Source organism: Ammodytes marinus (genome assembly GCF_949987685.1).
Source record: "Ammodytes marinus genome assembly, chromosome: 3".
NCBI classification, from domain to species: Eukaryota; Metazoa; Chordata; class Actinopteri; order Uranoscopiformes; family Ammodytidae; genus Ammodytes; species Ammodytes marinus.
Genome location: NC_137232.1, coordinates 22,729,375 through 22,749,847, shown reverse-complemented (window position 1 = coordinate 22,749,847; position 20,473 = coordinate 22,729,375). Strand labels below are relative to the sequence as shown.

The window sequence follows — 20,473 nt, the reverse complement described above, 5'->3', positions numbered from 1 at the left end:
TCCATGACAGTCAGGACTGGATCTGGCTCTTCATTTTTAATCTCGTAACTACACTACACATGCCAAATATGTATTAAATAAACGTTGTATGTGTGTGCAGGCTGAAAATAAAGAAATATTTAAAATATATGTGCGGAAATTATACGCATTTGCAATAAGAGTAGATAAACACTCTAAAATATATAGTTACTTTATTAGTCAATGGTTAAATTTTTTTTTTAAATCGCATTTCCCTTCTCAAGTTACCACACTTCGGAGGGGGTCAGAGCGCAGGGTCAGCCGCAGTACAGCGCCCCTGGAGCAGTTTTGGGGTTAAGTGTCTTGCTCAAGGACACAATGGTAGAGATGGTGGGCACCGTAGACGTAATACCAGCCTCTGCTAGTTTTACAACTAACACCCTCCTGTCCGGTGCCGGGGATTGAACCAGCGGCCACCTTTCCTCTAGGCCATCCTACCACCCCAATAGTATACCTATACTAATGAGTGCAGTCAGGCAGAGGGCCACGCAGTTTTAGGATCAAAAAATATCTGATTCTTGTTTAGACAGAGCAACAAGCAAGACTGTTAAGGGGTTCCTAACTAATAAGTGCCTTTGTGTTTGTCTTCTGTTGCCCTGGATAGCTTTCTTTAGTCTGAGAATGACCCTGAAGATGTCATAAAGGTTATCTTGGCATTAACTGTTTGGTGCGTGTGACAAGGGTCTGATCAAAGATTCTATTTACATTTATCATGGGAAGTGTGGCAACAAGCAGGGTTTTTTTTTTACTTGAAAAATATCTGTACTGAAAGCCAAGAAATCCCTTTCTCTTACAGACCAACCACATTTTGAATCTGTCTCCTAAAAGTCTTCTTTATGTGAGTGCAATACTAAATTGCTTATGTGTTTATTTTAGACAACAAAGAAAACACAAACAGAAATCCCATTTCACTGTACAAAATCTTCATTTTTTTCTTATTTTTTTCTTCCTTAATTACATACAACAGGGGACCCGTAAACAAAAAGAGAAAGTAATTTCATACAGGCTAGAATGCAGTTCAAAAATATATAATAAAACAAAATGAATAAAAAGCAGGTCTCTTATCCCTTGTAGTTAGAGGAAATAGTTTGAATACAGCTTAATACGATGTACAAAATATCACACAGTGATAAATTGCTAATAAAAAAATAAAAACATAAAGAAATGAGAGTCCTTTACCTTGGCCTCTGACTGTTAACAGATTTTTCTTATTTTCTTAATTTTTAATGTTTTTTTATTTTTTTTTACAAGTTATACATTGCCATTATCAATCACAAGCAAGTTTTCTATGCCTAGCCAGGAAGAATGATTCACTTATGAAACTACGGTATTCTTACATCTTAATAATGATATTCATAATCAAAGAAAATAAAAGAAATGCAAGAAGAAAAACAAGGAAATGATGGACATTTACAGCACATAATGGCATCTCTTAAGTCATCATTTACAACCTCAGTTTCGATTTTTTTTTTTTATGTGTCTTACTGATTTTTCTTTATTCTTAGTGAGGGGACAGAGTGGCTCGGAGTGGAACCAAAGCATCGCTATCATATAACTGAGCCACAGCAGGTTCCACCCATTGTAGATTTTTACTCTGGATTGTATAAGAAATACCTGCACAACATTATGTCTGCACCCTGTCTGTAACCGCTGCTCAGCAAAAGCTTCAAATATTAGATGTAGTGCAAAGTGGAGCCAAATAGTAGTTGAATGAGATAACAGGACGTTATGTCCAGCAGCAGTGCGATAATGTTGTTGCACATGGTTGTCCAGAAAAAAGAAATATGAACTATGGATGCTAGTGTCACCAGTGATTTTCCTCTAGGGCTTTGAAACCCTTAGATCTGAACTTTGACCCCTACTGTGACCCTGTAATATTGAGGAGGTGGAGGTGGCCCCTTAACCAACTGGTTTAACACCAGATTTGTAGACGTCTTCTCAAGTTAATACTATGAAATGAACAGCCTAGACAGGTCAGCTGTTAAGGGGCAACTTTTACCTTAAGCAAACAATACACATGTTATCAGTGATAATGCAGGACAGTTAGATCGATAGATGTGAGGTGTCTAAAGGAACATTGATTTCACCTATAGGCTGAAAGTTATGGGTTATATTCAAAATAGCAGAACCAACCAGAAAGAGTAGGTTCTGAGTCATGTTGCTAAGAACAACCGACACCCACACATCTTTAATTAATACTTTCTTTCTCTGAAATGGCAAAAAAGTGTCCGAATTTTAAAATGGAGCTATTTCTCCCAGCATTTCCCTTGAGAAAGAGGAGACCAACTTCACTTCATTAGCCCTCTGGGGAAATGTGCTACTGTGCAACTGATGCACGTCAAACAAGAAGAGGGAACCCTTACCTCGACAACACTGGTGAAGGAAATTTGTCCTGAATAAATAACAAGCCAGAGGTGAGTGCCGCCTGCACCAGCTTGGGGATGCCAAACGGCCTCATCTAAAGAAGCCTATTCAGTGCAGGTGGACCTCATTGTAATACAATTACCTTCAGCACTGTACACTCCTCAAGCCTGAAACGACCCATGCCGACATTATTCATATCCCTCTAATGAGAAACATTAAAACAGTGACCGTTAATTCTGAAATGTGACTACAGTTGATGAAATGATTCAATGGTGTGAAGTGTTGTTTAAAAAGTCGAGTCACTCGATGTGGACCAATAGCCAGATGAGTGAAAAACAGTCTCTTTTTCACACAAAAAAACACACATTAAACGCAAAACGTCCCTGATACTGACTCAAGACTGGCGAGGTCTTTCATAGCACCGTGTTTTAACTAGTGCATAAAACACACACACAGACGCACTCTTCTGCACAGTAAAACGCACCAAATGACAGAATGACTGCGTTATTTGCTAAGAGCACACAGGCATGTCTGTACCAGTGTGTCTGCTGTCTGTTGAGTTCAATCTGAACACCTGTAGAAATGGATCATGATTGTGAAAGTTTGTGAATTTTTCTTGTACAGCAGAGTGAAATTCAATCTCAAACAGAAACACACAGGAGTAGAGGCAGAATCATGGGGACTCTATAATACTCAGACAAACAATGAGACTTGGTGTCTCGTGAAGTTGAAATTAAAGCTTTTTGTTCAAACACTGTTTAGCGACTGTCTAGCGCCTCCTTGCATCAACATTCTTCACCCACACACACACACACACACACACACACACACACACACACACACACACACACACACACACACACACACACACACACACACACACACACACACACACACACACACACACACACACACACACACACACACACACACACACACACACACACACACACACACACACACACACACACACAACCTGGAGTCTTTGGAATGTAATACATTGATTCCCAGTGAAGAGGCTGTTCATGTGTTTTCTGCTAACACTGGGAAAGGTATCCGTTATTTAGTCATGCCTACGTATGAGTGTCAGCCACAAGGAACTTGTTCACTATTTAAGAAAATCTCAGATGAAAGGTGATGGTGCATTTGTGCGTGCTGTGGAGTGCGAGTGTTTCCTGGGGTGGTACTCCATAAAAACGTGAGTAGTGTATAAGCAGTTCAAGCGCACAAACACACACACGGTGCTTTGTTATCTAGGTAGACTGAAAAAAGGCAGAACTGAATCGTTTAGATCGTAGTGTAGAAAAGTGTTACCCCAAACATAATTATTTGAAAACAGAGCAGCCAGAATATTTAAAGTTATAAAAAAGCAGTGTGATTAGTATTACAAGAAGTCACTGAGGCATCAGAGAACAGTGAGGGATTGAGGGGAGGTGATGTCCTATGGTGATGACCCAGCCAGTGGGACAAGTGTGTGTCTGTCCGTGTGTGTGTGTGTGTGTCTGTCTGTCTGTCTGTCTGTCTGTCTGTCTGTCTGTGTTAGTAGGTGAAATTTGTCCAACGTAGTCTTCAGATTATTTTGGCCCAGGTGTTTTTTGTAGGACTCTAAAAAAGGCAGAAAAAAAGAAGGTACATGGGAATTAAACCAACATACATTCAGAACTTCTATTATCAACATAATACAGAAAGTAAAAAAAAAAAAAGGTTGCCATTTGAGACGTCTAAAATAAAAACCAGACCCGGGTTTCAACACAAATAAGCGCCCATCTCACCATGAATGACGACATTGCTGTGTCAGACAAAGATCTTGGCAAGTGCATCGGCGCCGGCGCTGGCAATGAAGGGCTGTGAAGGGTGGAAGGCCACGTCATGAATGGCCTCGTCGTGCTTCTTCCTGTGGGCTGTTATCTCCTGCACACACGTCCTGTTGTCCAGCATCCACAGACGCACTGAGCAGTCATGGCCTGCAGGGGGCAGAGAGCGCCACAAAAAACAAAAGGCAACAATGTCATGACAGAAGGGGCAAAGATCAACACCAATACAAGGCCATCCTTTTGCATTGTTTTGTTTGCCGTGTATATAAGATGAACATTTGAATTTAGCTATAATGGTAAAAAATAAATGTTTGTGCCATTGTTAATTTGTTTAGTTTTTTCACTCCTTTTTTTAAATTCCCCGAAAATACCAACTTTTAAAAGGGTGCACTGTGTAACTATGGGTGTGTCAGAGAAGGGAACATTTTCTAAGGTATATTCTCACAACTGAATGAAATTTTTTTTTTCCACAAAGCAAAATTGGTTTGAAGTTAAAAACTGTTATTGTTTACAGCAGCAGGGCCCACAAACTTATTCTAGACTTACGTTTGGTTCCAGGTGCCTCAAAATATTGTTTTTCATTCATGATGATGAAGTGATTCAATACCAAAATGACATGTAGAGTAAATATTTTGTAAACTAACTGCAGGCTCTACAAAAGTAAATAAAACCCCCTCCACTGAAACTGCATAGTGCACCTTTAAGCAGAATGGATTCAATATTAAGACTTTTGACACTGAAATATCCTTGAAGGTACGATGCTGAGAAATGAAAAACAGAGTTTTAGGAGTAGAGAGAATTAGATCACAAAGTTAACAGTGTTTTAGATGAAACCCCAAGATGATCAGCTAAAAGAAAAGAATGCAGAAAAGCTGAGCTGCACTCACTGCCAGAGATGAGGTAAGTGCCTTTAGGGTCTGTAGTCAGACAGGTGACCGCATCCAGGTGGGCCACCATTGAGTGGACAACTTTACCTGGACAAAAGCACACATAAAAGCAAGCTCATTTAAAAGTTGCAATCACATATCAGGAAAAATGTTTTATTCTTATGACAGATGTTTGGTATAAATAAAACAGGCCCCCTGCAGATACCTGTCTTGTTGTCAAGGAAGCGGATGGTGCGGTTCTCATGTGCAGTGATGGAGACGTCCTCAGATGGGTGACTGACCACACGGTTGATCAGTTCACTGCCTGTAAATAAGGTAGACATACAACTCATGTTTGATCTATTCATGAAATATATTACTCATCGTGGGAAAAAAAATCAACAATTAGAAACTGGGTGTTGGGTTCCGACACATACCATCCTTAGTCTGAGTCTCTAGGGCTGTGGTGCTCTGCTCTGTGTTGAGGTCGTAGAGCAGCGTCTCACCGCCATCGAATGACACCACCACCTGGTTGGGGTCTGTGGCCACGAAGGCCACTGAGGTGGGCGTTCCGTGCTCTGGGGACAAAGATGTAGTTTAGGGGCCATGGACGAAAAATGCTAAAAAGCTAAAAAAAACTAATCAAATGTTGACGCTCAGGAAAAAAATGTCTACCTCTCTCCTTATTGAAGACGGACAGGCATGGAGACGAGTTCTGAGGGTCCCAGATACGAACGGTGCCGTCGGCTGAGCACGAGGCCAGACGATGGTGGACCGCCGAGTAATTCAGACCCCACACGCTGTCCTCGTGGCCGGCAAGTACGCTGCTCTCGATGCCAGGATCTAAAAGGGAAAAAAAACGCATATGTGAAGAAAAAAAACATGAGGAAAACATGTTATATGTAACATATATAATAACATATTATTATTATTATTCTTTTTTATATAATTATATACTCTATATTCTTTCCAAAAATGATTCTCCATTTTACAATTCATACATCCAAATATACAATTTGTCGCAAGGAGAAATTATAATCAACCTAACAACCCATAAAGTAAAAAAAAAAGTACATTAATAAAAATAGAATAGAATAAAACAAAAATATCAGAATACATAGATAATAAGAAAGAAGAAAAAAATTATATAAATATAAGAGGAAGAATTAGTACTCCGTGATTTGCTTATTACTCAAATAGTTGTGAATGCCTGACCGTAGTTATCATAAGGATCCACATTGAGGTCGGGCATCTTCCAACATCTGACGGTTCCATCCAGACCTCCACTGTAGCAGGAATCTCCTTCCTCGCCCATTGTCAGTGACAGAACGGCTCCACTGGACAGAGACATAGACAGAGGGGTCAGCTTTTTGCACAAACAACTGTGCGCCTCAGTCACACGATTTGTGCACAAGGTGTGAACTTGTTTTTGTTCCAAGTCTCAGACTCAACTCACCTATGTGCTCTAAACGTGTAGATGGGCTCAACGTCCAACGCTGCATTCCTATAGTGGGACACAGTCTTTTTTAAATATGGCTTCTCAGTTTGGTTAATTTGCTTGTGTTTGATTGGGCATGTTATCTTTCTTACTGCAAGTATAAGATGGTAGGATGGCCTAGAGGAAAGGGGTCAGACCAGTAACCATGAGGTCGCTGGTTCGAACCCCAGCACCAGACAGGAGGGTGTTATTTGTAAAAAATAGTGGTCGCTGGTATAACATATACAGTGCCCGACATCTCTACCATTGTGTCTTTGAGCAAGACACTTAACCCCAAACTGCTTCAGGTGGCGCCGTAATGGCTGACTCCATCCGAATGCGGAGAACAAATTTCGATGTAGCTTGTGTAAATTGACAAATTAAGAAACTTAACTTAAGAAGTGCTATACTGTATACATTGATACATTGTTCTTCACCAGAAATCCCTGTGCATCTAAGGGGTTCTTACTTTTTGGAGTGGCCCATGGCCTTGTTGAGGTTCCACAGTTTTAGCGTTCCGTCCTCTGAGGCAGTGAGCAGCACCGCTTGACTGGGGTGGAAGGTCAGAGCGCGGATGGCGTCGAAGTGGCTGCGTAGTGTGAAACGAGGGTTCCACGTCTTCTTAAAGTCGTCTCGGTTATCCTGCATCTGACAGACAGGAGTCAGGACACACGTTAAAACATTACAGCGGGGGAATAGTCACGTATGTTGAGTATGTATTGACCAGGGGGACAAAATGTGGTATTACATCCATGGAGAGGTCGTTGTCATTGGCGACCGTGAGATCAGCCAGTTCCCCCAGGTTCATGTCCCCTCCTCCGACAGCATCCATGATGAAAACGTCAGAGGAGAAACCCAAGGCGCCACCTGCAGGTTGGAAGGTGGAAGGGGCACAAGAGTCAGCACTGAAAAATCTTTAAAAAAAATCCTGGTCAATTTAAATACAAGCCGAGACAGCCTATAAAATATAGCAGTGAAACGTCAAGTCTCCCTGACATGGAGTATATTCATCTCGTTTCTCGACTCCCACTCTGTATACCAGAGCAAATATTTATAGGTGCCAGCTACTCTGTCGGGGGAAACTTGGTAGGCTTAACCCCTACGCAGGTTTTAAAGTGGACCTTAGCTGAGACACAACAGCAGCTAACATTTGAGATCCAATCATGCGTATTGGGATATACACGGGGAGACAGAGGAAGGATACTTGGATACTCTATGTTATTTTTCTATGGGCCATATCAAAAGTCTTACCTTCCCCGGAGCGAGCCTGTCCCGATACGGACGGGGGTGGGGTGGGTTTAGGGGGGAAGTCCGACATCATGCCTTGTAACTTGTTCCTGTGGTTCTCTGAACCCGGCAAGAGGAGAGAGAGACACAACACATCCAGTCATGCAGAGAGTCGGAGGAAGGACGCATATGCCAACAGACCGACAGATGAGAGACAGTCGAGTGAAGACAGAGGCAAAAAAATAATTCTTTAAATACACATACTCAAGACCATTTTGACGATTTTTCTTTTGTGCGGGGATGAAAATCAATTAAAAAAAAAGCACACAGGCATACAGTGCAAATGTGACTCAAAGGATGAAATGTGGACATAGAAAATTAAAAAAGGCAGCATGCGTGGCAACCTCTGAAGGTGACCCACCACGGCCGGCCACAGAAGAAAATACATCGAGAGACACAAGAGATGACAAGCCACACAAAGTCTAAAGAAGTCACAGCCTCTGACGGTAGGTAGCGCGTGAAACAGGACAGAGAGACAGGTGGTTGGGAAAAGATCGCTTGGTTTTTATTGACAAGAAAGAAGATGCCAGGACACAATGAGAAGTAAAAAGATAAAAAGGTGTGTGAGCAGAGGGGGAGGGGGCAAAAAACAGACAGATCACACACACTGGTGGCATGTGATTCTGGCAGTGGTGCTGGGGTGCTGATGGTGGTGGTTGCTATGGCAACAGCGTACCTAGCTCCCGTCCGTCCCCCGAGATGCGGGCCTCTCCCGCCCCCTCCCCCTCCTCCCCCGAGCCCAGGAAGTCAAATTCACTGAGGGCGTCTTCAGAGTCCTCTTCATCCTCCTCCTCCTCCTCCTCCTCCTCAGGGTCCAGGTCTGTGGTCATGGGCTCTGAGCCCATCTGGATTTAAAAGCAAAGAGCAGAGAGAGAGAGAGAGCGAGAGAAAAGGGTTAAAGGTGCAGTGTGTAAATAATAATAATAATGGATTGGATTTATATAGCGCTTTTCAAGGCACTCAAAGCGCTTTACAGGGTTCCAGATTCCATTCATTCACACACAGTCATACTGGTGGTGGTAAACTACGATAGTAGCCACAGCTACAGTGTAGAATGTATTGGCCTTTTTGTTTTTCAGAACAGACTTGGTAGAAATGGAATATGTTTTCCATTTTTATTTTTTTTTATTTTTACACAGTAGCAGAGAATGGACAAACTTAATGGCCATAGGCTAAACATTTTAAAGTGGATTTCATGGGGGAAATCCACCTGTTGGAAGACGATGAAGAAGTACTATAGAATAAATAACTAAATAGATCTTTACCTCATCGCTTGTTATTGTGGAAAGACTTGAGGCAGTGTTGGATGATGCACACTGCACCTTTAAGTATGTATAAAGCCTGTTACATACTCCGCGAGAAGAAAGAACAAATTTCTCGCTGACAGAGCTGCGAGAAGTTCTTTCTGGTCTGGACATTACATACTTCACGAGAACTCAACTGCCGAACTCCTCACCGCGGCGCATTGTTACCATGGTAATTGACTCAGTAGCGCCAGCTGATTTCACTTCGCTTTCCTCGTTGACTTCAGACTGACCAATCACACAATAGTTCTCGGACAAGCTGCGAGAAGAAAGTTCGGCCCGGGTGATGTGTCGAGAACAAGCTGCAAGAACAGCTGAACAAGAGCTGAGAGAAGAAAATTACGTCATTTTCTTCTCGCAGCTCTGTCACCGAGAACTTTGTTCTTTCTTCTCGCGGAGTATGGAACAGCCTTTAGTCATGAAGAGAGGGTGCAAGTCTGTAGCTTGTGACTAAGTGTTACCATTTTCATTCATCTACCGAGAATTCCATTTTAGTATTGGTTGCTCAGACCTTTACGCGAGACTTCTTGTTTTTGCGCGGTCCGTCAATACAGTCCGTGGCCATGCCCTGGAAGTCGTCTTCCTCGTCGCTGTCATCTTCGTCATCGTCCTCGCAGCCGTGCAGGAAGGGGATCTTATCCAGCACCGAGCCGCCCAGACGATCCGCAGAGCTTTCCTTGCCGGCGTTCCTACAAATTAATACACACAGAATTATTTATCTCCATTCCAAGTTACATACACCTGGCACAGGGGAGGTAGGATGACTTCAATTGTATTCTATAATACCATGTTATTAAATGTTTGGCCACAGCAGTCTATATTACAGTATTCATTTTGACTTTCATAATCTTAACAAGGTTTTATGAGTGCAAAAACTATGCTTTTTTGGGGGGTTGAAGGGAATCATCAAAGCCATCCCTTTTTCAAATATCACAGTTTTCATATTTACAAGGCAAAATGTCCAATGCTATGGCAGAAACACACCCTTGATGGATTTCTGCTTTTTTTTTTTCCTTTTTTTGTAATCTTACCATGATCGCATGATGGAGGATGCCCTCCGTTTTAGACATCTTTTGCGCATCTTGTTCTGTTGGCTTTTGAGATTAGGATGTACTATTGTTCAACTGTCTCGTACAAAATCAAAACTGCCTAATGATACAACGATGAATTGTCTCATGTTGTGATGTGACATGATGAGTATGATCAATCCAGCACTGTATACAACTACCTCATTCATCAATACATTATCACAAAGATTATTTTTAGATTCCCAACAAAATATCCTGACTATGATCATGGTGAGGATAAGTTTTATGTCTTAACCCATTGATGACGGCTACTGCGCGATGCCACATTGGCTCTCCTGCCTGATGCTGCGTCGCGCAGCATTATTACTTTATCTAATTTTCATGGCATTCCCAGCATAGAATGCACTGTCATTGGTTCAATTACACGTGAGGTGGGTTTTGTTGATTTTTTTAAGACCACGTGACCACCCAAAAGTTGTGTGGTTTGCCGAAAATCACGTCAATCAAAAAAATTAAAAATTAAAAAATTAAACTAAATAATAATAAAAATACGCCGGCTATGTCAGCGACAGAACAGTTAGTGGCGTTTGGTGCGCAGAATCAAGGTCTACTATAGACTACTGACGAAAATCACACAACACATTGCATCTATTTATTAACAATATTTAATAATTTTCTAATTCATCTAATTTTTACGATTTTTAGAAATATTTGTTGGTTTGTAAGCGCTAAGGGAGCATGTTTAAATAAAACCTGTGAACCTTAACTTTTAAATGTATTTTATTTCATGTTTCTATGTGCTACATAGGCTTAGATATTAAGGTTTTGGTAGACTTGACAATTCGTACTATTTTTTCAGAAAACCCTCAGGCATTAAGGACATGCATCCTAGATTGCCATAGTCATCAATGGGTTAAGAGGACAAGCGTCTCTTACACACTGCTGTGTGTGCAATAACTCTTGAACTAGGGTGACCTGGATCAGTATACCAAAATATTTGAAGGTCATGTCTGCAAATAGATAAATCAGATTATGGCATGATGTGTAAATTAGGCCACGTCAGTTAAAGGTGCATTATGTAACTTTGGGTGTGTCAGAGAAGTGAAAATCTTCTTGGATATATTTTCAAAACTGAATAAACAAACTTAAATCACAGATTGGATCCCTGGAACACTGTTTGAAGTTAGAAAAGCTACATGAAAAGCTGCTGTTTTGCTGTTGTTGTTTACATCCGCAGGGCCCACAGTTTTGTTTAAAACATATTCTAGTCTTAGGTTTGGTTCTAGGTGCCTCAAATGTTTATTTATTTATGATGATAGAATTATTCAATAATAAGAATTACATATAGAGTACATATGTTTTGTAAACTGGCTGCAGGCTCTGCAAATGTAAACAAATCCAACTCCCCTCAAAATACATCGTGCACCTTCAAGGGCAGCACAAGACTGGATTCTGACATCCACAGCATGACTACTATAATTTGATTAGGTGGAAGATCATGCAGTTATATATATGCATAGCACTAGCAGGGTAAGAAATAACCAAAAAATACAAAAAAAACATAAAATGTTTTTGTTTCACTTATACATGAGGTGTTATGAGTTTTGGGGTTTGTGTTGCAAACTGTGCCCGCTTCCCACAGTCCCACCTCTTGATTTGTTCCTCTATCTGTCTGACCAGCAGCGACTCTCCTCCCGCCCGGGGCTCCGGTTCAGGAGAGCTTTCAATGGGTGGAGGCCCATTGGCCTCCGGGCTGCTCCGCCCAAGCAGGGAGCGCACACGCTTAGACCGCATGTCCAGGATGGTGTCTGAATAGCCCACTTCCTCCAGATATCTACATTTACAGGGAAAAGGCATAAATACATACCCAAGGCCCATATATAAATGAATCATTTTAGTTTCGATTACAATGATAAAAGTAATGACGGAAAACACATTAGTATGGTACCGAGATGAAAAAGGGAGATGATGATGACATAGATAGAGATCCTTACTTGCGTAGCAGCTGACGTCCCTCCTTCCAGGACATCTGATTGGCTGGCTCAGAGTCTGACTCGGCCGGCCCATTGGGAACTACAAGAGACATAGATTGTCAATAGTGATGCAAGAGCATGAAAAGAAAAAAAGCAGAAGCTCAAACAGAGACAGACAGAGCTACTCTGAAAGTACAGCAGCAGTAAAAAGATGCAAGAGCATCTATATAACAGAGGGCATCATCAGGGCTGGGTTTAAACATACGTTGGTCTGCCTCTGTCTCTGGTTTCTTGTCTCCTGGACTCAGGTCGTTGCCTGTCTTCAGCTTCTGGTGCTTAGCCCTGCAACCCCCATGAAAGACCACAAGAGGGCAGTGTTAAAAGCAAATACAAGAAAATCACTTTCACTATCAAATCAATATGGGTTACGTGTGCAAAACATTACAACGGTACTACAGACTTGAAGACACACAGACATAATCAAATGTGTCTGCTGTCATTTGCCTCACCTCTCCTGTTTAAGGGCGTACTCAAGCATTTTTATCCGCCTCACCAGGTCCTGTTTCATATTTTCCTGTCCCTTCCTCTCACCCTGAAGGAACGCCACCTGAGCCTGAAAACACACACACAGGATGATAAAGTACACACACACACACACACACACAGCAACCACTCACCGGCAAATATGATGGGAAATCAAGTCAGATAGGAAACGCTGAGTTTGCCGTAACTGGAGTGAATTTGATCAGATAAGAAAAAAGGGGGAAAAAAAGCACTGTTTTTTCTGTTTCAATTAAGGCTGGAGACTGGAGCAAAGCATTTGATATGAGCAGAGATGACAAGCAGAGAGCGAAAAATGCTTGATGTGACGAGCATAGCAAACATGACCTCTGAGAAACCAGCATAAATAGAGGGTTGTGGAACAGCGCTCTTATTTTTAAACTTCTCCTTAACCGAGGCCTCAGTCCCGCACGCATCTGCAGTAGTAGGGCAAAAACAAGACACGGACGGGCCAAATTCAAATACCTCCTTTTAAGACACATCCTTCCTCTGTGTGCTTCCTCTCTCATTTTCCATCCCGTTTCCTTATTCCATGAGCTGATAAAATTCATACCGTGAGGAAAAGGGACGTCCACAGCCCATTGGTCAAACTGAACAGGGTCTTTGTTTTGTGTGAGAAAAAGCTAAATGTGACAATGAGAGCAAAAGTGACAATGCTGTTAGGTTTCTGATGAGGACTATCTTTAGACCGGAGTCTTCCCTTGGGTGAGTCTTCACAAGGCAAAACTTGACAAAGATGTGAAAGAGCTCGCGGATTGGACGAGACAGATCGGTAAGACAAATGTCCCACGTGCTGAGTTCTGCACCGGAGGTTTCAGAACTATGGTCAGGTAGCAATCACCCTGCCCTCTGTTGGTGGAAGGAGAAACATACCACAGTGTACAAAACAAACACAACAGCCGTCCCAGTGAGGAGGTAGGTTGAAAAGGCCTCAGCTGTGTTTTACATTTGCATGCAGATGACTGTAGTGGCAATCATTTTGCATTTTCACTCTCTCCCTCTCTTTCATTCTCTGAGCCAAGTGACACTACTGGAGCATTAACACTGGAGCGTTTCACAGTCCATTTCTCCTCTACACGTCCCTGTCTACACACACAGTTCTGACAAAGTAGAACAGCCTAAAAACACTATCTCACGGGGCAGGCACTCTGTCTACTTGAGAGGGTAGTCAATCACCCAGGAAAGTGTGCGAGCGTGCACACACACGCATGCACATATAACCAACTAGCATGGCTAGTGGAACACAGGATAATCTGCCAAGCAAACATTATTTCTGTGCTGCTGAGTAACCCTGATTAATTCAATGTGATTTGATATGCTTATCCGGGAGATAATTGTCAAAGTTAGCAAGTCAACAATGCAGGCATTATCGGGAAATACAGATGACTTGAAAATACAAAACAAAAAAGCTGTTCATGCGCTCAGCCTTGTGCAAACAGCTAAGTTATAACATGCAACAGGAGCTAGTTAGCTGAGCATTTCCAGCTGCACACTAGTGTGTAGTTGTGTGTTGTGTTTTGAAATCATGGTAGATACTATTTTTAAATTTTTTCATTTACAAACAAGCAGAAAATGCTTGTACGAGTGTGACATGATCAGACATGAGCGTTAACACGCAACAATACAAAGGCTGTTTTTGTCAGCTGAGCAGTGTGACAGTGTAGAAAGTTCAGATGTAAGAAAAAAAACTACACTAATGTACTGGGTAAAATTTTGAAAGTAGCTTCTTTGATTAAGGATTATTCTAAAGCCTGACCTAGCATCCACAACAAAGACAACGAAATGTCCCTCCCTATAAAAGTTTGGGTCGAGAAGAAGCCCACCCAATGTAAAATCTGTCAAATGTAAGAGGGGGGAGGTGGGGGGGGGGGGGTTTGAAAAAACAAATAAACAAATCTTAAACACAGAATCCTCAGTGTTCCGAGTCATCTGTTTTAATGGCCGACTCAGTGGCTTTACCCTGCCTGAGTGATAGCATCATTGTCAGATCAGCCTTGACTGAACCCTGTGTTATTTAAAACGATGCCTCTCTCAGGGGTTATTCAAAGAGAAATACTTTTTTACTTCTTAAATCCCTTTTAATAATTCTCTATTGAATAAATTGTCTCAATTTAGGTTTTATTTGTTTCATATGTATGTTTGTGCCTTTTTATGCTTAATGGAACGCACATTTAATTGCCTGAATGTATGAAATGTGCTACACAAAAATGAACAAAAAAAGTATGGATGATAATTAGGATCCGAAAAAAGTGCTTGGTAATTTTCACCTCTAAATGGAATGTGTCTACTTGGTCTTTCAGGGGCAAGGCACACAAATTCTACACACAGACAAACACACACACACACACAGGCAAGTAACAACCTGCTCCCACATACACACAGATAATAATAACCACATCCCTGTGCGCTGGTGTCACACCAAGTTCCTAGAGAGATAGACAGGTTTACATTGACGTTTCAAAACCTCAACTCCGTGACAGTGCTTTGTTGGCCAAGAGGAGGCTGAATGTGTACACAAACGCCCAAAAACTAACAGGACAGGACACTAAACGCTTACTGTAAGAACTGCCCTTTTCCTGATCCATAAAGGTAGCCAAAACAAAGCGATCAGAGTGTCATGAGGCTATTGCTCATTTCATTCAATATTATTGAACTACTCCTTCTTTTGGACCCGATTGTACTTGCTCTTCTGTTCTACAGTACTTCTCTTTGAATGCTGTAGGATAACAATAGAGTAACACTAGATGGATTTACCACAGTATTATGACACATTGGTTGTCTCGGGGACAGGATTAAACCGCAGTTCTTGTAGTAGCTTGTATGTTAAAATCTCACAAAAAAAGCTCTTAATATCGGGTATGTAAAATTGTGAATACATTTTTCAATATGGATATGTACCATTGTTATACACACACGTATTTGTAAGTGCTTTGAACTTTTCATAGTTTCATAGTGTCTGGTTCAGATTGAGACATGCTTGTCTTTACTCATGTGTGGGATCCGGGCCAAAAAACAGTGAAACAAGGTTGTCCATTGATTCATCAGCTGTTAAAGATGTTCCTTTTATCAAGAGATCCTCCACATGGAAAACAAAAGCCCAAATGGATGGAGACAATTACAACAGCAATGGAGCAGTGGTTCTAGAGACATCTTAATATAAAGAAAGTTTTGCACAGGCAGGCAGGTTATTGGGTGGGACCAGATTAACCCCTAACATTGACACTGCAGTTATTATCTTTCTATTAAGTCGGTAAACTAACAAAGCCTAAAGTACAAAGGAAACCTGTTGTGAGAAAAAACCTGCCGCTGTGCCTTCTGATTTGTCTTTCCTATGGGTGGGTTTTCCTCCATGTGCCCCACTGTATGCTGCTGACCTTTCCAGGGTTTGTTGCAGTGTGGAGCGCTGGCACATTTAGTCTATTCTGTAAGCTCTACTCGCTACAGAACAGGGTCACTGGCCAGCTTCCATCTTCTCATCCCTTCAGCCCCCTGAGACAGTCCAAGAGCAATTAACTTTTTCGGTGGGAACACAGACGTGCTTTGATGGAGTGTGTTGGTGTGCATTGATGGTGTGTGTGTGTGTGTGCGTGTGTGTGTGTGTGTGTGTGTGTGTGTGTGTGTGTGTGTGTGTGTGTGTGTTTCTAGTTAGTGAGTGACATCCTTAAAAGTTGGGCTCAGTGCCTATGTGGCATGATGAAGAAGATGCTTGATAAGCACTGGCAAAGGAAACAATACTGCAGTGCATGTCATGACTGTGTTTGGATGAAGGGGGAAAAAATCATGAGATTTCAGGAGGAGAGCTTTTAAGATAGAATTGCATAGAGAAAAGAAAAAACTATTTGCATACATAAACATAAAGAGTCCTGAAAGTCTGTGTGTGTGGGAGGTACGCACGCTGTAATAATGCAGTATTATGCATGATGTATGGCTGAGAGGGCAGAGCTATTATTATAGAAATGTGTACCCAGGGGCCACACTCCAACAGGAAGTGATGTCAACTTGGGTCAGCAGTAATCTATTATACACAACTACTGCCACGGTTAATATAATTACATAAGTGAATATGAGAAGAATACAAAGAGGAACCTTTCACCTGTAGGATAAGTGAAGCAGAAAAAAACAATAATCCTTACTACAGGCTTGTTCAGACACAGGGCTGTAGTAAAGCCATTTGATAGAATACACTGGTGAAACAGTCTTGTGTATCTGAAGGACAGCAGGACAAGGCCACCGCCACCTGTCCCCTGAGCTGCTGTCGCGCTGGGACGTCCCACCTGGCCCAGAGTGGGGTTGGGGGCTGGGGGGGACTTCATTCCCGGCCTGTCACTAGAGACACGACACCACAGGTGGCCTTTCACACCCAAAAACACATTTATAGAGAGGGCGCATGTGTTGCAGTCTCACACAGACACTCAATGCTGCTGCTAACACAGACATCCGGACTGACACAGAGACGCATAGTCGTAAGAAGATAGTGTTAATCTTTGTCAAATACCGGTGATGGTTTTGCTTCTGCGGCCCCCTAAGATTATGTGTACAGCTTCCTTGCAAGACTCATGAATGCCATACAGGCAAAAAAGTCTTGTGTAGGGGCAACACTACTAGTAGACTATGAACACATATACAGCCAGCTTGCCAACTGCACAGCACATGCCCTGGGGGGGGGCATACTAACTGGCATGTTGAGAGCACTACGAGGCATTCTGGCAACAAAAGCCAGAGGCCTGTGGCCTGTGGGTGTTAAAATGTAAGCTAGGTCATTTCTTCAGCCTGGCACTCCAGTGATCCTGGCTTTGTCTTAGCACAGGACGTGGTGCTAATTGTACCCATGAAACCAAACCATGTGCAGCAAATGCGCACACGCAAACAAAGTTCCATAACGAGCACTAATGGCATGTTGGACATAGCAATGTCCTGCTCCTGACTTCCATTCCCGCTTTTCAGCCACGCTGTGGGCAAAGTCAGTTTGTTATTGTTCATCCATATTTAATCCAGCTCCCATTTATTTATAACTGCATAGGTTTGAGTCAGGGGCAGAGTGAGAAACGGAGTGATGGAAGAGAGGCATTGATATGTTTTCTTTTCTGTGGTTTTCTCAAGCTTGTGAACTCCAGAAGTTGGCTAATCCTAATAACAAGCTAAAACAAGATGAACTGTTAGCGCCTTCTTTACAAAATGCAGAGCGCAGACATCTCTGAAATGTGTACGTTTCTCCTAGCTTCTGTCTATCCTGGAACAATGTGATGTGTAAGCACAATCTTGCCCAGCAATGCTAACACACACGCATAGGGAAGTACAGCCCCTGTTTTCTGCTGTCTGCAACTGCAACCACATTAGTGGACTCGATCTATGGCAAGGCAACATTCACATAGATTTGTCTATATTCATCCATCATCACAGATTTAAATGAAGGATTTACGAGACACAATCTGAGGTGTATTGGTTAATAGGATGATAGTTTACTAACAACAATCTAAGACTGTCAAAAAAGTATGTGAATGAAACTGAAATTGATCGGCCATGTTAATCCACGTGAACTGACTCATCCATCTGTGTGAGAGACAAGGCCCTTGTTTAAAATGCTGCTTTCCTTTCAATGCCACCAGATACACAAGACACACACGTGTACTACACACCACTAACTGTCTATGTGTTAAGATTATGCCTCAAAAAACTTCATCCGAGGGGATTGTGCGGTAAAATGGGATTTAGTGCAAAACCTAGTCTGAGAGTCCAAACCTATTGGGTCACCCTGATAACTTCCTCTTGTGAATAAAATGATGTTAATAAACTATTCCTCATTTGACAGTAGAATTTCTTGAAGCAATGACCGCCTCTCAAGTGACCCTGCATCAAATCTGTCATCCTCAAAAGCAGTGATTTGAAACGGAAGTTAAACCACAAAACCACAGCCACAGATCACTTGATCTATCCCCTGTGGGCATGTGAAACCACAATAACTATCTTCTACAGTTTTCATAGTATGCCAAAATACAACCCAAGTTAAAATGAGTCACTACATTGATGTGTACCTGGCTGCATTAATATCAAGGAGGCAAGGAAGCCACACCTACACGGTTGATCAACCTTTAGTATTGTCAGGATAACGTGCTTGATTTTTTTATGGCTGACAAGAACCTCCATAATTTTGAGGTGATTTTGTTTTCGAGTGGAATGTAACTGTTTATAAGAGCATTAAAAGGCCAAACGGGCAAAGATTAATGCTATCTAAAAATACAGTTCATCTTGTGTTTGGTGGCTGGCTGGCTCTAGTGGTCATCAGCCGTAGGGCATGGAACCCCTTCACTTCCCTTTACTGTCTAGTAATAACACGTACTGGCCAATACAGTATAATAGGGTCATGTTTTGTTAGCACGTTAGCATTTTGTCATCGTGAAACTGATTGATTGTGCTGTTGCCTATACTGTCACAAAGCGAACACTAAAAGGTGCTCAGTGCGATATCCGTGCTGGCCTTTATTCAGCCGTAACGTCGCAAACGCAGCAAGGCTAAATGATGAACAACATTTACCCTGAGTTCGTCTCGCTCAGCCTCCCAGCGGTATTTCTCGGCCTGGAAGCGTCCCCACTCGTACTGGATGAAGTGCAGGATCCCAGGAAGCGTCATACCCGAGTCCCCGTCCTGCAGCTCCCGACACTGCGACGATCCTGGCATGGCCCCAGCTGCTATCGCCGCCGCCGCTGCCATAGCCCCGCTAGCCGAGGCTGATGTCGCCTGGCCCGGTGCTGCTTTGGGCCCGTTTGGGTTGCGCCCCGCTCCGCTGCTGCCTCCGGAGTTCGGGTTTGGTCCTCCGCCGGATCTGTCCGCCTCCATTTTAACCGTTCAACCTTTCGCCAGGATAAGGAGGTGGAAACGGGCAGAGTGTAGGAAAGATAATAATAATACAAAAAAAGTACTCGTACCCTGCTTCCAGCCCAGCACCGCTTCGCTAATACGCGATCCCTGTTTTCTTCCTTTTCTCACGCACACAGAACAAAATTACTATTCAGGTAATAAAATACTACACTTCCGTTGTCAAACTTTCAAGATAAAACACGACCGAGCTACATCTTTTTTTTTAAGCTCGAGGGCTGTTTAGTTACCAATGAGACATATTTGACGTCAATCCCTACTTTTAATCGTTAGTTAAAATAAAATCGAAATATGGCTATTGAATGTCAATCTTTAAGAACAAGTGTTAACATTATGTTTGCGACTCTTATTTTGTATATCCCAGATTTGTTTCCCTTCTCCCTGTGTTTGCTGTTGGAAATGCCCACTGTGGGTAACAAATAAAGGGCCATGTTTGCTGTAATACACAGTGAACATGTCGCTAGGGAAGTTTATTTCCTGCCATTTTGTGAGCAGGGATGTTTGAGGACAGTAAAGTTTGCCAAATTCATCCACAAAATAGTTTCCGGTCTGAACTTTCATTTAAATTAATCTCCACAGATCGACCGTGATTTTGTTAGTGCTGCAACTGTATGGAGGTCTGTGCTTGGATGCTGCTGCTGCTGCTGCTGCTACTGTGATTTTACAAAACCATGGAGGTATGCATACCAGATAGCTTGCTCCTTCACATGCTGAACTCTGTAGGCTATTTGCCAGACACACACAGGCTGTATGAAGATATATTGAACTTAAATAAAACCAACCTCTCACTTATTTTAAATCAATTATTGAAGTAAGGGCAGGGACCTATAGGTACATTGTGTTATTAAATCACAATCCAAGCACACACAGTAGGCTATTAATTATTCTGGTGCTGCTCTTACCGGAAA

At 42.2% G+C, this 20,473-nt stretch overlaps 1 protein-coding gene across 1 annotated transcript; it reads right to left on the bottom strand.

Annotated features, from left to right (window-relative positions):
- Positions 1-933: 933 nt before the first annotated feature.
- Positions 934-19,696, bottom strand: strn4 (striatin, calmodulin binding protein 4). Its single transcript, XM_080025170.1, has 18 exons — positions 19,224-19,696; positions 12,641-12,744; positions 12,397-12,473; positions 12,153-12,231; positions 11,807-11,992; positions 9,642-9,819; positions 8,503-8,671; positions 7,791-7,886; positions 7,288-7,406; positions 7,009-7,187; positions 6,519-6,566; positions 6,278-6,399; positions 5,738-5,905; positions 5,500-5,640; positions 5,289-5,387; positions 5,084-5,170; positions 4,155-4,346; positions 934-3,987 (listed from the first exon to the last, which is right to left on the bottom strand). The coding sequence occupies exons 1-17, from the start codon at positions 19,524-19,526 to the stop codon at positions 4,177-4,179; spliced, it is 2,325 nt and encodes a 774-aa protein (XP_079881296.1). The 5' UTR covers positions 19,527-19,696; the 3' UTR covers positions 934-3,987; positions 4,155-4,176.
- Between the last annotated feature and the right edge of the window lie 777 nt (positions 19,697-20,473).

Bases quoted from the DNA above. Each gene is read 5' to 3' on its own strand.
- strn4 (XM_080025170.1), bottom strand. From the start codon at position 19,526: ATGGAGGCGGACAGATCCGGCGGAGGACCAAACCCGAACTCCGGAGGC. The intron at 7,188-7,287 runs GTAATACCACAT...CCTGTCTGTCAG, and splicing joins ACAACGACCTCTCCATGGAT to ATGCAGGATAACCGAGACGA. The intron at 5,906-6,277 runs GTCAGGCATTCA...TTTCCCTTTTAG, and splicing joins GGATCCTTATGATAACTACG to ATCCTGGCATCGAGAGCAGC.